Source organism: Miscanthus floridulus, chromosome 5, assembly GCF_019320115.1.
Source record: "Miscanthus floridulus cultivar M001 chromosome 5, ASM1932011v1, whole genome shotgun sequence".
Classification (NCBI taxonomy): Eukaryota; Viridiplantae; Streptophyta; class Magnoliopsida; order Poales; family Poaceae; genus Miscanthus; species Miscanthus floridulus.
The window spans coordinates 124,638,306-124,654,489 of NC_089584.1; the positions used below are offsets into that span (position 1 = coordinate 124,638,306).

The window sequence follows — 16,184 nt, forward strand, 5'->3', positions numbered from 1 at the left end:
AAAAAATACGACTTATAAGCCAAACAAACCCAAACAAACGGGTCGTTGAACAGGCGAGCTAAGCTTCCGCTCCGATGACAAGAACAAGATAAGTCAGCCATTGGGCCGGCCCATGGACTTGAAGCCTCAATTGGCTGATCTAGCAAGAGAGGGCCGTGGGAGTCTAATGGATCTTTTCTCTTTTTATATAAGGATTTATTTATTAGATGACAAACCTTATTTTGGGCTGTGCACCGTTGTAATCAATATTTTGCCACAAATAAACAATGGAATCTCGGAAATGCTGGGTCCGCACGTCCGGACGCCCCGTTGCCATGGGCCGCGACGATATGAACGGCCCAACTATCTTCGAAGCCTCCTCCGATTGTTTGATAAAAAAAAAGTCCAGCTGTGTTCTTCACTCCCCATTGTAACCGTTTCATCTGTTTTTTCAGACGTATATTGCATGTGTGTTTATCTCGAAGCTGCATATGTTTCACACATACGTTACAAGTGTTTTATCTGCATGTTGCATATGTTAGCAATGGTTTTCAAGTGTGTTTTTGCAAGTGTTTTAGACGCATATTTTAAATATTTTATGTGTCTTCAGAGTTCAGATGTATGTTGCAATTGTTACATCTGAATGTTTGAAAAGTAGATTCGGTGTTGCATGTGGGAAGGGCGCCAGCGATCCCCACGGGCGTGGACCGCCGAGTGAGCGCATGATAAGTAGGGACGAGCAAAGGGCACGGAGTGCAAGCGCGCGTCTGGGAAACGAATCGATCCGGTACCTTTTCAAGTTATAATCAAGCCACAAGATTAGGACCCTCTCTCTCTTTGGAGAAATTTCCGCACTCTTGTTAAAAGTTCCCTTAGCTTGAATACCTCTAAACTAACTACTGATATGTTATCGGCGACGATAATACTAAGCACTTTCACAAGTGCGCAAGTGCAGCTATCCGGCTTTGAAAAGATTACATTCAGATACTGTATCCTCCAGATGTGCTGTTCTGTCATTCTGGGAAAGGCTAAACTTTTACATAATTTTTATCACCCACTTTGTTGGGACAAACCTCACCCACCAACCTCTCGTATGCAGCTCGCAACGCACGCGATGAAATTCGTCCCGCAAATGAAGCATGCGGTCGCTTTCACAGAGCACACTGAAGCTAAATATTTGTATTGATTTTCACAGTAAAAACTATTCTGGAGCCATGTTTTTCTTGCATACATATTCCTCATCACAAGTTTTTTTCCCTTCCCAAATCACTTGTCTTCAATGGTTTAGTTCCACGATAGTCGATAGATGTCAGTTGATGACAAACTGTAGTCCGTGGACTTGGTGTCAATCTAACATGATTGATGATAAAAAAAAAAGCAACGACGTATTATAAGTTAGCCATGCACGGAGAAAATAAAACATGCAAATCAACATGGCTTGACAAGTTAGCTTGGGGCAAAGATCTATTGGCTTCATTAGCCACGGTACCAGCTGTTCTTCGTCTATCATGAATTGCGCAATTACCGCAGTACACTTCTGGTCTTTGAGTTGGTGACTGACTCGATAAGCCGGTACATCCATCGGTCAAGCATTCCTGTATAACAGATAACGGTAAGAGTTTGTAACAATTAGTTAATTAAACAATGGATTTATTTTCTAAGTTCTGCTGTCAGTACCACCTTGCATGCAATGCAACTGATGCTGTCAGTGAAACTGAGTAAAAAAAATGCAAAATGCACAAAGATAGACCAGAAAATTATTGGGTGCAAGCTAACCTGTCATGGCAAATGTGCCACCAAGAACTGCACATAGACGAGTTATAAAATGAAGGAAGTTCCTTCTTTCCTCTTTGATGGTGACTGTAATTGGTGAGAGATCATACAGGAAGTAAACCGCTACATGAAAAAAAATATAGTTTAGTTTTGAGAATAGATGAAGATACCATGCTCGACAAGGAAGGGAGGGGGGTAGTTACCTGGCCAGGCCCTTTCAGTTGGGCGAATGGGAAGAAAATACTCTGTGACAGAAAACTGATTTGTTGGCAATACTTTCTTTGATAGATATTTGTACTCAGTCGGAACAACCTGTATATCAATTGGACAAAAAGTAGAGCTTTCTCACAAGCTATTACAAATTGCATAGTAAAATGAACTAGTAAGTATCCACTCTACAGATGTTGTGGTGTACTTGATCAAATCAACTCAACAAACATTAGCTCGTTGGAGATCGGAAATATCAATTTTCCTTTTGCCCCCATTGATGAGTTCATATCTTAATCTAGATGTGAACGTTTGTGAAACTACCTAATTCCCTTCAGGCTTTATTTGCTATATTCCCTAAATGTTGAGACTTGGAAGCTTTTTCATGCAAATGCTAGATTACAAAGGCTAGATGAATGGCAACTCACCTTGATATAGTATTTGAAGCTTCCACTTGTGTCATGAAGTATCCTTGAAGTCTCATCCAGTGGGTTATGAATTCCTGGATACTTTGGGCCAAATGACAGCTCGTGGATAACATGACTGACAGTTCACATGGCTTGACCCTTCAAAAATCTGCATAAAAAAGGTACATCTTGGTAAACTATATTGAATAACCAGTTGAAAAATGTATCGCTAATGCCAATTGAAGTACAAGATTGCACAGGAGCCCTCTGTTAAGGGGTAAGGCAAGCAGTCTGCCTGTTTACATAAATAAAAGAGTAAAGTGCACCAGCGGTCCCTAAACTTGTACCGATGTGTCATCCCGATCCCTAAACTCGCAAATCGATTGTTTAGGTCCTCAAACTTGTTCATCTATGTCATCTCGGTCCCTAAACTTGTTCGACTGTGTCATCCCGGTCCCTAACTTGCAAATCACTCGTTTAGGTCATCAAACTTGTTCAGTTGTGTCATCCCGGTCCCTAAACTTGGTTTTGAGTCTCATCTGGGTCAAAACATGGTGATCTAACAACTTTATATCAAAAAATAATTTATTACTTTTTCATATGAACTCAAATGAAGACAAACTTTATATCAAAATTGTAGCCCTCGACGCGATCTACGACTTTGTAGGGTGATAAGTTTTTGTTTGAAATCATTTAGTGTCCCAAAATTTAATTTCAAATTTCAATTCAAATCTATAAACATACAATAATATTTTGGGACCCTAAACAGTTTTAATTCAAAAACTTTTCAACTACAAAGTCATAGATCGCATCGAGGGCTACAATTTTGATATAAAGTTTGTCTTCATTCGAGTTCATATGAAAAAGTTATGAATTATTTTTGATATAAAGTTGTTAGATCACCCTGTTTTGATCCCAAATGAGACTCAAAACCAAGTTTAGGGACCGGGATGACACAACTGAACAAGTTTGAGGACCTAAATGGATTGATTTGCAAGGTTATGGACCGGGATGACACAGGCGAACAAGTTTAGGGACCGAGGATGACACAGATGAACAAGTTTGAGGACCTAAACGGTCGATTTGCGAGTTTAAGGACTGGGATGACACAGCGGTACAAGTTTAGGGACCGCTGGTGCACTTTACTCTAAATAAAAACACCACAATCAACAAAAAATATGATGTTTTTAATGCAGATGAAACTATTTATATCCATAAAACTGACAGACCTTGCAGGGAAAAATGATTCTAATTCGTAAAAATAGCTGTGAAGTAACATATGCCCAAAGAAGAAAAGAACAAAGATACTTCATGTTGTTTTCATATCAGTGGAAAGACTGGAAAAAGTACAATGCCAACGGAAGAGCCTCAGAAGAAATCATGGTTATTTCAATACCATGTGATGGTCAGAATAAGACGATGTTCAAGGGATCAAATATCTTTTGTTCCAATGGCAGGTTGTGGTAGTTCACTTGTTATTTTTCTCTCTCCTTTTTACTCTCATTTAAATTTAGTGTTCTTTAAGAGAATTTAGTGTTTTTCTATAGCACAAAATCACTAATATTATAATTAAGTTTTTTAGCAGCTTGGACTTTATGTAAAGAAAGTACACATACTTCATAATCAAAATGTACAAAGGGTAGAATAACTGTAAGTATCTGGAATTTTGGATTACTGACCTTTTCAGCAACAAAGATGTTCAAACCATGCACTGAGATATGGAAGTTACCAGCCACCCTCTGCACATCCAACATCCCATAGACCTGTGAAAATTGTGGGCACAGTTTTATTAGCAATGCCTGTAACACCATTCTGTAAATTAAATAAGAACCAGTATATGAATAACATACTCGACACCCTTCACCATTTCCCAGTGCTTGTTTGACACTCTTGATCATTTTCTCTGCTTCTTCGTTGAAGGTTTGTTCATGCTTCTTTTGTTCATCATGATTCTCTTGCCCATGGTCTGTTCATGTCCAACCATCATATGAGATTCCAATAGAAATATCTTTGGTCCAACAATTTAGTCATTGTTATTGCATACAGGTTTTCCCATGACAATCAAGACTGAGAACATGCGCTTCTCTGTCAGTTATAGATTACCAGTGCCAGTTTTTTTCTGTTTTGGAAGAGTAAACAGCTAGGACTTCCAGCTTCTATGGAGGTAGGCACTGGGTTGAAGCCTGAATCGCCAGGGTAACCAACAACACCACATGCCAACTGAACATATTTACAGCAGAAAAATATCACTTAAGTTGCAGCTGCACTTTTCCTACATCTATTTATATCTATAGCTAATATTAAAGACAGAAGAAACTCTTCCAACCTGTCTTTTTTTACTTCCCACAATGCCCTCACGCCCCTCCCTGTCCCATATGTGACCTGGACTCACCATTCGTGCTGATACGAGTTACAACAGCACATGTCCAGCAACGGTACGAAGTCCAATTCCAAGACGAATTGCAACAGATGACATAATCATTGAATAAATCTCCAAGCCTTAAATTGCCCATGTGACTACGTAACAAGCTGTACCCGTTGCTATGCACACGTATGTTTGCTAGTTGGGTAAAATAAGAAAAGGACATACATGCTGCAGATAAAAAAAAATTCATATGGTAATTATCACTATTCTATGCTTTTTTTGGTCCTTGCAGGAAGAAGTGTATACCATGATCATGATGTGCCCCATGCTCCTTTTCAACTAGGTCAGACAAGTACTCTGTACCGATGATATGGCCATACTTATCCAAGCGAAGCTGTATTACGCAAATATAAAGTAAGAGAAAAAGTATTAGACATTAGAGGAAGGCACTAGAACATTTTTTACAAAACATAATACAATTTTTGGTGGGATTGGGAAACCTATTAACGTGGAAATACATATGAAGAGTATTGTCTACACTGCACCAAGACACAAATCAAAGCTTGTAAAAGTACATATCCTCAGCATTTGTACATTAACATATAAAAAACAACTTGCCATCATAATCTATTGGTTGCCAACTTCTACCTGCTGATGCAATGTTTCTTCATTAGTCCAGCTACTGTATTATCTTTTTTTAAAAAAATACACACGCAGGAAGGGATGAATTTTTTTCAAGAGATGTTACCTTCCAAATATTTGTATGTAAATCAACTTCATGTTTCCCAGACATGTCAATTGCATCCACACTCAATACTAAACAATCAAGACACAGAGACAGATATATCAAAAATAATGAAAGACTCGTCACAAAATACTAATTGGTGAATTACTGGAGTTAATAACTGACCTTCACATGGCAAAGAAGGAAATGACATATTGATATGAATTGGCAGAGTTTCTCCTCGTTTCAGATCTACAGACATCTGCAGACAGTATCAACTGGTGAAGGGTTCATGATACAGGTGTTGGGAAGGATAAGCTCAATGAAAAGAAAATGACTTCGCCATAATCTCATCAATGATAACTGCAGACAGTATCAACTGGCGAAGGGTTCATAATACAGATGTTGGGAAGGATAAGCTCAATGAAAAGAAAATGACTTTGCCATAATCTCATCAATGCTAATTAACAGAAACTACAACATCAGAAAACATAGTTGAACAACGAAATTGATTTATAGTAATGTTTCATATCAAATAAATGAATTCCCATCAAAATAATTCTTTGATCAGGTTGCTGGATGATGCTTGAACTCAGCCCCCACATGCCAACCAGAATTATCTCGAAATTAGAAATGGAAGCATTTACTTTGGATAAGGCCCTATTTTCTACAGGCATATTCACTGTGCCTCGGGGAAAAAAACTAAAAGATATTTGAAGGGGAGAACAAAGTCTCTGTGAATATTACATTGAAAAGTTGCATATAGCAGTCGAACATGAAAAATATAAGCTGTGACCAATCATACCTGATGCACGTTGTAGGTGGTAAGATAAAACTGCAGCTCATGCACGAACAGTGTAAACATTATAAGTAGCCCAAGAATTGTCACTGCCAAGATATCGATGGATGTGCACATTAAAGGCCAGCCTCGAAACCATATACTTAAGCAATCATTTGCAACAATTACAGAACAATAGGGTCCCCATAGATCATACCAACAGCGCCAGAGTAAGTCTTCTTCAACAAGTGCTCCTCCGCATGTGGAAACGCATTGAGGCTCTTCAGAGACGGTATCCTCGCCATCTTTCAGCTGCCATAGAAGCCCAGGGGCGGATCCAGTAAACGACATGGGTGTACGCATGTACAACCGATAATTTTGCAAAAGAATTGAAGTTAGTAGGCATAATACATGCATATGCGCTTGTAATCAGATCAGATCCGAGCACGAATAGTAAGTTAGGGTTTGGGTGCTCGGTTTCGCACAGCTGGAAGGGAAGACAAGGGGCGGACGTACCTGGTGGTGCTCGTCGCCGGCGAAGGGCCCCAAGAAGACCTGGGCACCTGGCGTGGGGCGGCAGCGCCGGGCGCCGAGTCGTCGCCAAGAGAGAGGAGAGAGCGCACGCCGGGGGTTGGAAGAACCGAAGAAAGCAAGGCAGGGAGGGTTGCAGCAGGTAGGGCCTTGTGTAGATGCCAAAAAATTTGGCAAAATGCGGGTAGCGGTTTCGTTGTTATTTGACAATTAGTGTTTAATCATAGTCTAATTAGGCTTAAAAGATTCGTCTCGTGAATTTTGTCTAAACTGTGTAATTAGTTTTATTTTTTATTTATATTTAATGCTTTATGCATGCGTCAAAGATTCGATGTGACGGGAAATCTTGAAAATTTTGACAAAATTTTGAGGAACTAAACTGGCCCTTGGTACACCAAGGTAACGGGCTCACGGCCGGGAGATTCAGCAGACTTGTCTGAAATAAAAATACTGGGTTAATTAGACCTAATGCGATTACAAATGGATGATCCTCACTATTTCTCGTCTAACAGTATTTTTCAGCTAGTCTCCTCAGCAAAGTGAATAGGGCCTAATCTCCCTAGAAAAATGTCCCACGTCGAGAACCTCCAACCATTATACACCTAAAAAAATACATATAGAAATTCGTTATACTAACGGACTAGCAAGCACTTAGACGTCTAATCTGGGGCGCTAGCCTTCTGACGGTGCCCGCACAGCGAGCGAGCGAGCACCCCAGCAGCGGACCTGTGCCGCCCCGAATGTCGCCCCAAACGTTGTCCACACTTGAAACAAGCTTCTTAAACACTTGCAAAAACGCCTGAAAACACTTGAAAACCACTGCAAATATATGCAACATTTAGATAAAACACTTACAACGTACGTTGAAACACCTAAAACACTTGAAAACATATGCTTGCAACATGCATGTATATGCAACATCTAGATAAAACAGCTTGCAACATACGTTTAGGCAGATGAAATATTTGGAACATATACTTGAAAATATGTGTATAGCCATTGTAAGCAGTGCAACATCCGATCTACTTTTGCAACATCGATATACAACACTTGCAACATACTTTTGAAATATTTGAAACACTACTCTTGCAACATACGCTTTCAGCAAAACCTAGCAAGGGGGCGGGCGGAGCCTGCACAGCGAGATCCGGCGCTAGGTCACGGTGGAGAAGGAGAATAGTAGTGGGCAGGCGGCTGTGCGCCCCCCCGGTGAGTGGCACCCGCAGTGGAGGTGGCAACGGCGGTATAAAATGACCTCACGCGGCGAGGCGCCCTCGTGCCAGAGACGGTCGCGGCGGGCGGGTGTCATGCCCGCAGCGAAGCGCCCCGTGCCGGAGAAAGATGCAGCGAGCGGCAATTGCACTGGAGAAGGCGAGCGGCGGGCGATCGGTGGGAAACGTCGTGGCGACTGTGCAAGTTGAGAAATGTCGTTGTCTTTTTTAGAAGCGTGAAGGAAGGTAGAGGGCAGCAGGCTTGTTGGGCTGGTAGCGCGTAGGCCAGGAAGCGCGGTGTCTGAACGACCTGACGTCTGCACCACAAAATTTCTGTTATACTAACTTTTTTATACAACTTGAAAATATGTCATTTTATATGTTCTCCGTGTCTTTAGCCCAAATCTACGAACAACTCTATATTTTTGTACGGATGAAAAATATCTCTTCTCTGTTTGTCTCTCCTTCTCGCTGACATATGGGGCCACTCGTTAGACCCATGTAGAATCTCTTTCTCGTCTTCTCCCGCCGAGCGCGTTGGACACCATGCCGAGCCAGCTGGGGGAGTGAGTGGGCAGGTGGCCGCATCGGGCCACAGCCTTGCCGCCACGGGAAAAGCGCGTGGGTAAGCGGGCAGCCCTGCCGGGCTAGTCACGCCGAGAGAGCACATGGGCGGCCGTGCCGAGCCAGCCACGCCGCCGCGTAGAGCTCGCCAACATGAATAGAAGTAGAGTTATCATCCTCATCGACGCAACACTCATGACGCTCGGACTTGATCGAACATATGCGAACTTCAAAGGGCGGCTTCACCTTCTCATCATCGTCGAACACTTGAGGCTCCTGGGGCTAGAGATATGATAACTAGATATCTAGTGCAGTGGCTGCACATTGTGCATGGCTTCGGTGGTGGTTGCACCGGGCAAGCGGCAGCCGCATCGACACGGGGCAAGCGGCCATGCCGATCCAACCGCACCATCGTCGGGGTGAGCACACAGACATCGAGGCAGACGATGGATATGGCGGTGGCCGGCATGGCATATCAGGAGTGGAGGATTGGGGTTGGGAGTGAGGAAGGGGACGCAAGTGGAACCTATGTGTGAGCGATTGAAGAGAGGGATAGTAACAGGAGCATTTTTGTCCATACGTAAATGCACCGATCTATATATGCATCCAAGTAGCCCGTGATGTAGAAAATAGAATATATCATATTCTTATGAATTGTAATGGCACAAGCGGTAACCTAGTAAATGGTAGAGACTACATAGTAGCAGGAGTGGAGCTTAGTTGAGGTCAAGCTAGGCCATAGCCGTCTTACCTAACTTAATCTTCATGAGTAAACAGTAGTTTTATGGGTGTTTATATATAGATCAATCATCAATGTGCATGGACTACTCTCTGTTTGTTCTGTCTGAGCTCCTTCGCTGCGTAACAGACTGTCGGTGTGGCTTGCATTGCACGTCGACATGTGCAGAGACGGTGTTATTCGGCTGATGATTTCTACGACTGATAAGCCAGTTGAAGCTAATTTATTGTGAGAGAAAATATTGTTCCATGACTGATAAGTTCAAGCTAAACCTTAACCTAACACTGCAGCAAGTTTGGCAACACCTTCAGAGCTGTCGTTTCATGCATACTATTTTATGGCCAGCTGTTACGATATGATTTGATGACTGATTGCTGTTGTACAACACTTGTTAGCGCAAATAATCGATCAAGTTGGCGCCAAGCCGTCAATTTATTTCAAGGCAATATCGCTGTCGGTCTCGGTCGTTACCCTTAGCGTTATTATCATGACAGCACCTCAATCCCGTGGAGAATTTGAGAGCCCATGATTGATCAGTGGCGGAGCTAGGATTTTTGTGTAGGGTATGCCGAATCAAAATTTTTATATGTAAACCGGTAAAATTCATTATACAATTCAGTAGAGTATCATAAAAATTACCTCATAATTGATACACAACTATTAAATAGCATAATAAGTCTAAAATGAAGATACAAATAGTTCAAATAGCACACTAATTGTTTAGAATATGCATGATAGAAACTTGACCAAATAAGATTACAACACTACTTTTTTGGCCTACGCTTTCTAATGGACATGAAAGTCTTAATTACGTCGTCTTCATCTACTTCATCCAAAATGTCTCTCTCAATGAACGTGACAAGGCAATCATCCAAGAGAATATCAGTCGTCTTGTTTCTCCGCTTGGTTTTGACAAAATCCATTCCAGAAAATGCCCTCACAACACTTGCTGTCGCCACCGGTAGAAGCAATACCAATTTGATAAGCAAATAAACCAAATCATAAACTTTGTGCCTATTTGTTTCCACTAGCTTAACTGAGAGGTCAACAAGGTTTTCTAAACCACTAAATCTATCATCTTGTCTCATGACATCAATATAGGTATCAAGTTGCAATTCAAGTCTTAGCAATTCGGAGCCAAATATGTCCTTAGGATAGAATTCAGCAAGTCGACGTACCTTCTGTGCATCAAATGATGCAAATGAATTGAAAGGGTTGAGGGCAGACATACAAGAAAGCAACTCCATATGAACCTCATCAAACCGATTGTCAAGCTCATGACTGATTTTATCAATAACCCCAATGTATACCTCTCTTCTAAAGTGATCATTATTTGTTTAATCTTGGACAAACCTTCTTGATCTTCCATAAGGCACATACTTAGCCTCCATATCAGGAACTCTGACATCCATTAGACCTCAAGTGTTGCATTCTATTTTTTGCCACATTAATAAGTTGGATTGCATGAATAATATCTTGCTCCCTCCTTTGTAAACACTCAGATAATTCATTTGTATATCCAAGAATAACAAACAATAAGTGTGCACTGAACACAAAATCAAATGACTCAAATGCAATGGCAACAAGAACTAGTTGGAGCTGATGTGCAAAACAATGGACATAATAAGTAGAAGGTGACTCTTGCATGATCAATGTTTTCAACCCTTTAATATCTCCTTTCATATTGCTAGCCCCATCATAGCCTTGACCGCGGATGCTAGTTATAGTCAAGCCATGACTAACAAGTACAGCTTCAATTGCTTCCTTAAGTGATAAAGAGGTAATATCATCTACATGAACTACTCCAATAAAGTGCTCACATGGTATTCCCAATTTATCAACAAAGCATAATCATAGGGCTAGTTGTTCTTTATGTGACACATCACTAGACTCATCAGCTAAGAGAGCAAAGCGATCTTCACCAATCTCTTCAATTATTTTCTTTCTAATCTCTATGGCGAAACATGAAATAATTTGCTTCTGGATCATTGGGCTAATTAATGAGCAATTACCTAGAGCATTGTTGAGCACAAACTTGTTCGCTTCTTCACTATTTGCTGCAAAAAATTTCAATAATTTTATAAAGTTGCCTATGTTGCTAGACTCTTCACTTTCATCATGTCCACAGAAAGCCAACCCTTAATGCAAAAGAAACTTTATACATATTAGTGAATAAGTCAATCTAATCTTATAATGCTTTATTTCTTCATCACTCCACTTCTTAATTTTATTATCAATTGCTGCATTAGGATTCATAAAGCCAATGTACTTCTCTTGAGCATCCTTGTGTGCCTTAGACTTCATATGCTTCAAAAGTGAAGTATCTCCCACATTCCAATTTCTCCATCCATCTACAATAAATGCATCTGTCCCTTTGCCCTTGTATTTCTTGTTTTTGAACAAGTAGCACACAAAGCAAAACACAAAATCCTTCTTGATGCTATATTCTACCCAATCATATTTGGCAAACCATATACATGTGAAATTCCGATCTCTATCTCCAATTTTTGTTTTTGGAAACTCATAACCATAAGGTTGAAATAGCCCTCTAAGAATGTATGCTCTCCCAACTGCATCTTGATCATTAGCATGGTAACTTGCAATGGGCAACCTTTCACTTGGATCATGTGGAAGGCGATCAACATCATAACCTAAAGGTGGCTGTGGGGGTGTTGGTGGACACATCAGTCACAACAGGCACAGGAGTTGGTTCTACAGCAGCAGTCACGTCTTTAGCTAGTTCCACAGAAGGATCAATAATTTCTTCAATTATTATCTCTTCCTCTTCCAGAACAGGAGTTGAAGAAGCACGTTTCTTTGCGGCATGTTTTTGGAATATAGATACAATGTCCCCATCTCTCTTCATAGTTCACAAATCACAAGCACATATTGTATAAGTTTAACTGATCAACTAATTTGAGGAGAAATTGAACAACAACTAAATACATAAATTAAAACAGATGGAAGTTAGGGTTAGAGATTTTGGGGGAAATTGCTTCAGACTGATACCCATACCTGATACATTTGTTAGTTTGCTTCAGCTGGAGGGAAGGAACGCTAGTCGTCGGAGGATGCGCCGGCCGTCGGCGCACAGAGGGAGTTGGTCAGTGGGGTGGGGCCATGGGGGACAGCCGGGCAGGGCGCCTCCAGCCTCTGACCAAGGCGCCAAGCGCGCGACGACCGCCGGCCACGGCCTGCGCCTTGTTGTAGCCGGCAGGGGTGGCGGGGTGCCGCTGTGCCGGGCGGCGGGGGGGGGGGGGGGGGGGACAACGCACCTACGCTGTGCGACGCGGAGTCGCAGAGAGGAGACGGGTGTTGTTCTGCTCACACAGTTTGTTTTTTTACAGATGGGTATGTCTCTTGTTGGGCTGGGCTTAGGGTATGCTTTGCCATACCCGGACAGCCCACTGGATCTGCCCGTGTGATTGATGGAACCATTTCGGTCTCGACATGCCAAAATCATTTCGGTTACTATACTAGTACTCCAGTAGGTATGATATCCAAAATCTAATACATATCTAATATGAAAAAAGAAAGGAAAATATTTTTCAAAATCGAGTGACCTGCAAAATAGGTGTCCTCCGTGTTGTGCTCGGTGCTCCAAAATTGTGCCAAGGCCTGGTTTAGTTACTCCCCTAATGTTTACTTCATATCCCATCGAATGTTTAACACATACATAGAGTATTAAATATAGGTTAAAAATAACTAATTGCACAGTTGCGACTAATTTGTGAGGCGAATCTTTTAAACCTAATTAGGCCATGATTTGACAATGTGGTGCTACAGTAACATGTGTGCTAATGATAGGTTAATTATGTTTAATAAATTCATCTCGTGGATTACCGATGAATTCTGTAATTTATTTTTTTATTAGTATCCGAACATCCCAAACGATATTCATATGACACCCGATGTAGCACCTAAAACTCTACATCCTGAATTTAAACAAGGCCCAAATCGAGCATGTGCAAACTACAAACTAAACTGTATTATTGCAAGCCTGGCTGCCTATAGCGGCGTACCCCGTCGCCGTCATCCACTCCCAGTATACACAAACAGGACTAGCTACGACGTGGACGAGCAAACCAAGCACAAGTACAGACCGAAGGGATAAATATCGTGAAGGACATGCTGCAATCTTGACTAGACTACGACCTAGGGAGCTACAAAGAGAGCCAGGCCCACTCGTCGGCCTCTCACAGCAAAATATCTCACGGACCACGGAACGAAGCTCTCGCATACCCGCCGTGTGGCTCCACCACCAGTGGGCACGCACGAGGGCCCCTCCCGTCCACGTCACCCGATGACGATGGCGATGGCAGCAGCAGCAGCAGCGTCGCTGCCCTGCCGCCGGCTGCCCCCGGCGGCGGGAGCGGGAGCGGAGGAGGCGGCCTTCGCGCCGTCGAGCACGGAGCCCCGGCACGTGGGGCAGGAGTCGTGCGAGAGGAGCCAGGTGTCGACGCAGCGGACGTGGAAGCCGTGGGCGCAGCGCGGCAGCACGCGCACCTTCTCGCCGTCCGCGAACTCGCCGAGGCAGATGGCGCAGACGTCGGCGGCGACGGCCGCGGCCCCGTCGGCGCCGCACGCGCCGTACACCTCGACCGGGATGCTCCGGAGCGCGCGCTTCTTGAGCCCGCCGGCGCCGCCGGCCTCCCCCGCCGCCGCCGCCGGCGCGCGGCGCGCCCAGCGGATGAGGCAGCGCGCCAGCGAGTTGAGGCCCAGCGCGAAGAGGAGCGCGAACAGCAGCGCGGCGAGGATGATGACCATGTTGGTGTCGAAGCTGGCGTCGCTGCTGCCCCCGGGGCTGCTGCTCAGCGCGTGCTGCGCCTCGGCGGCGCTCCCCGGCGCCGGCGACCCCGGCGGGCTCATGTACCAGCTCATCGACCTGGCGTGCACGCCCATGGGCACCCGCAGTCCCGCACCGCACGACGAGACCCCCAACGCCCCTGCCTCTCCTGCTCTTCCTCTTAAGCAGTGACCCCGGTGCAATTACGCGCCGGCGGCACAGGTGACGATGCTCGATGGCAAAAAGGGAGGGGACGCTGCAGCTGCGACCAGAGTCCAGCAGAGAGCGCTTTAGCACTCACTCCGCAGCTAACTTGGTTTGGGAAAGTTTGGGGCTTGTGATCAGTGTGATCCGGCGGCCTTTTTGATGGACGTTCTCGCGCACGAGCCGGACCGGGTCGGTTTCTGGTAGGGTCATCGGCTGTGAAGTGGAAAGCTCCCCGGCGGAAGCGGCCGGGGAAGGAGATTTTATAGCGGGGAGGCAAGATCGCGGGGAGCTGAGTCGCAGCGCTGCTCGGCGGCGGTTGGAGCGGAGGGTCGGTTCCGGGTCACTTTACGGTGGGCCTTGCATGGCCTTCCAAAAGTTCGCATGAGAAATATCTGTGTTCGTATCGTACGCTTGTTGCGCATGCACTTGTTGCTTGTTCGGCTTGTCCGTGCTGGCCTGCTGGGCGTGCAAATCAGGCGGCCACGCGCGTGCGCTGATGCAAAACCTGCGCGTGCTTTTCGTTTGTGCTTTTCCTGGCGGCCCGGCCGGACTCCACGCCGTCGGCCTCAGCTCACTCTGTCGGCACAGGCCAGAGGCACAGAGCAATGGCTTCCCGAGTTGTGAACGGAAACATCCAGTTTCTGAGGTGTGGCCGTGTGGATAAACCTGGATCGGATGATCCCATCCAACTTCTGAACTGAGGTACCTCCTCAAGCACTTGGGAAGTCCTAAGCTATCTCCAACAACACCACCTAAAATACAAGACACATTCGTCCTTTGGGTAATGCTACAGGGAAAGGGTTCAATACCTATTCAGCATCTTCTCCAACAACAGGACCCAAAAGAGAATCCTTTCTACAAATGAGTTTCCAGGAGAGAAGATGTTCATATTTGGGTTATGCCTATCAGACAACCCAAAATAGGTCTTCCGTATAGGTACTCTGTTGGAGGCTGATTTTGGGTCTCTCGCTACCCATTTTGAGTTTGGGTTCCCATATGCGTTTCTTGTTGGAGACAGTCTAAGTCCTTGCAAGTTGGATAAGGGCAGCAACATGCATTTCAAAAAGATGATGGCAAGCTCGGCTATCTACTGAAGAATCCTCTAAACCTATAAATATTCCTTTAAGAACTTGTCTGCACTACACACCACACGCCCGACAAATTTTCTCCTCCACACCTGATTCTTTCCGGCCCTTTGATCAAGATAAGATGAGGTTATCTTTTTCTTTCACTTCGTCTTCCCAAGGGTCTCGCCATTGGACATCATCTCTGTGTGATGCCTCCGCCGCACATTTCTTTTGCCTTTGAGAGCCCTTCGTTGTTGGATCCGTTGCTAACCCATCAACTCGTGACATCTAAGCCATTGGCCTCTGGCTTGCTCAATTGGCTCTCTCCACTTCACACACCTAGTAGCCACAACAACATCGCTACCTATCAAAGATATGGACTCTAGTGTACCTCGCCGTCTATAAAAGAGAGCCCACTCCAGGTAGCGTGGTCCGAGGCAATCGAATACGAGGACCAACCAGAACGAGGTACGATATCAGACTTGGTGGACAAACAATCAGCCAAATGAAGCTTGGAGATCAAGATAAACCCAAAGTAACCGATTAGGCAATTAGGAAATCTCCTTGTAACCGAATAGGAAATGTATATCTCAATCGGATGGGATTGGATCTGTAACCCTGCCTCTTGAACTATATAAGCTGAGGCAAGGAGCGCTCATTCAGTACGCCATTGCAACCATAGCATATTAGGCAATTAGGCTCGCATAGCCATCAGTGTCCCTTGTCAACATCGAGATATACTCTCCACTAGACATATGGTACCCTGTGCGTGATTTGCTAATCTTCATTGTCGGAGCTAATTCCTCCAACACTACTTGGCCCTACGGTCGCTCATTCACCTAGCCA

General features: G+C 44.2%; 1 protein-coding gene and 1 pseudogene across 1 annotated transcript; both read right to left on the reverse strand.

Moving 5' to 3' along the window:
• Positions 1-1,143: 1,143 nt before the first annotated feature.
• LOC136453430 (uncharacterized) lies at positions 1,144-6,905 on the reverse strand (annotated as a pseudogene).
• Positions 6,906-13,128: 6,223 nt separating this feature from the next.
• LOC136453431 (RING-H2 finger protein ATL74-like) lies at positions 13,129-14,864 on the reverse strand. The gene has a single exon (XM_066454005.1). It carries the CDS (start codon positions 14,178-14,180, stop codon positions 13,575-13,577), a length of 606 nt encoding a protein of 201 aa, XP_066310102.1. The 5' UTR covers positions 14,181-14,864; the 3' UTR covers positions 13,129-13,574.
• Positions 14,865-16,184: the final 1,320 nt, after the last annotated feature.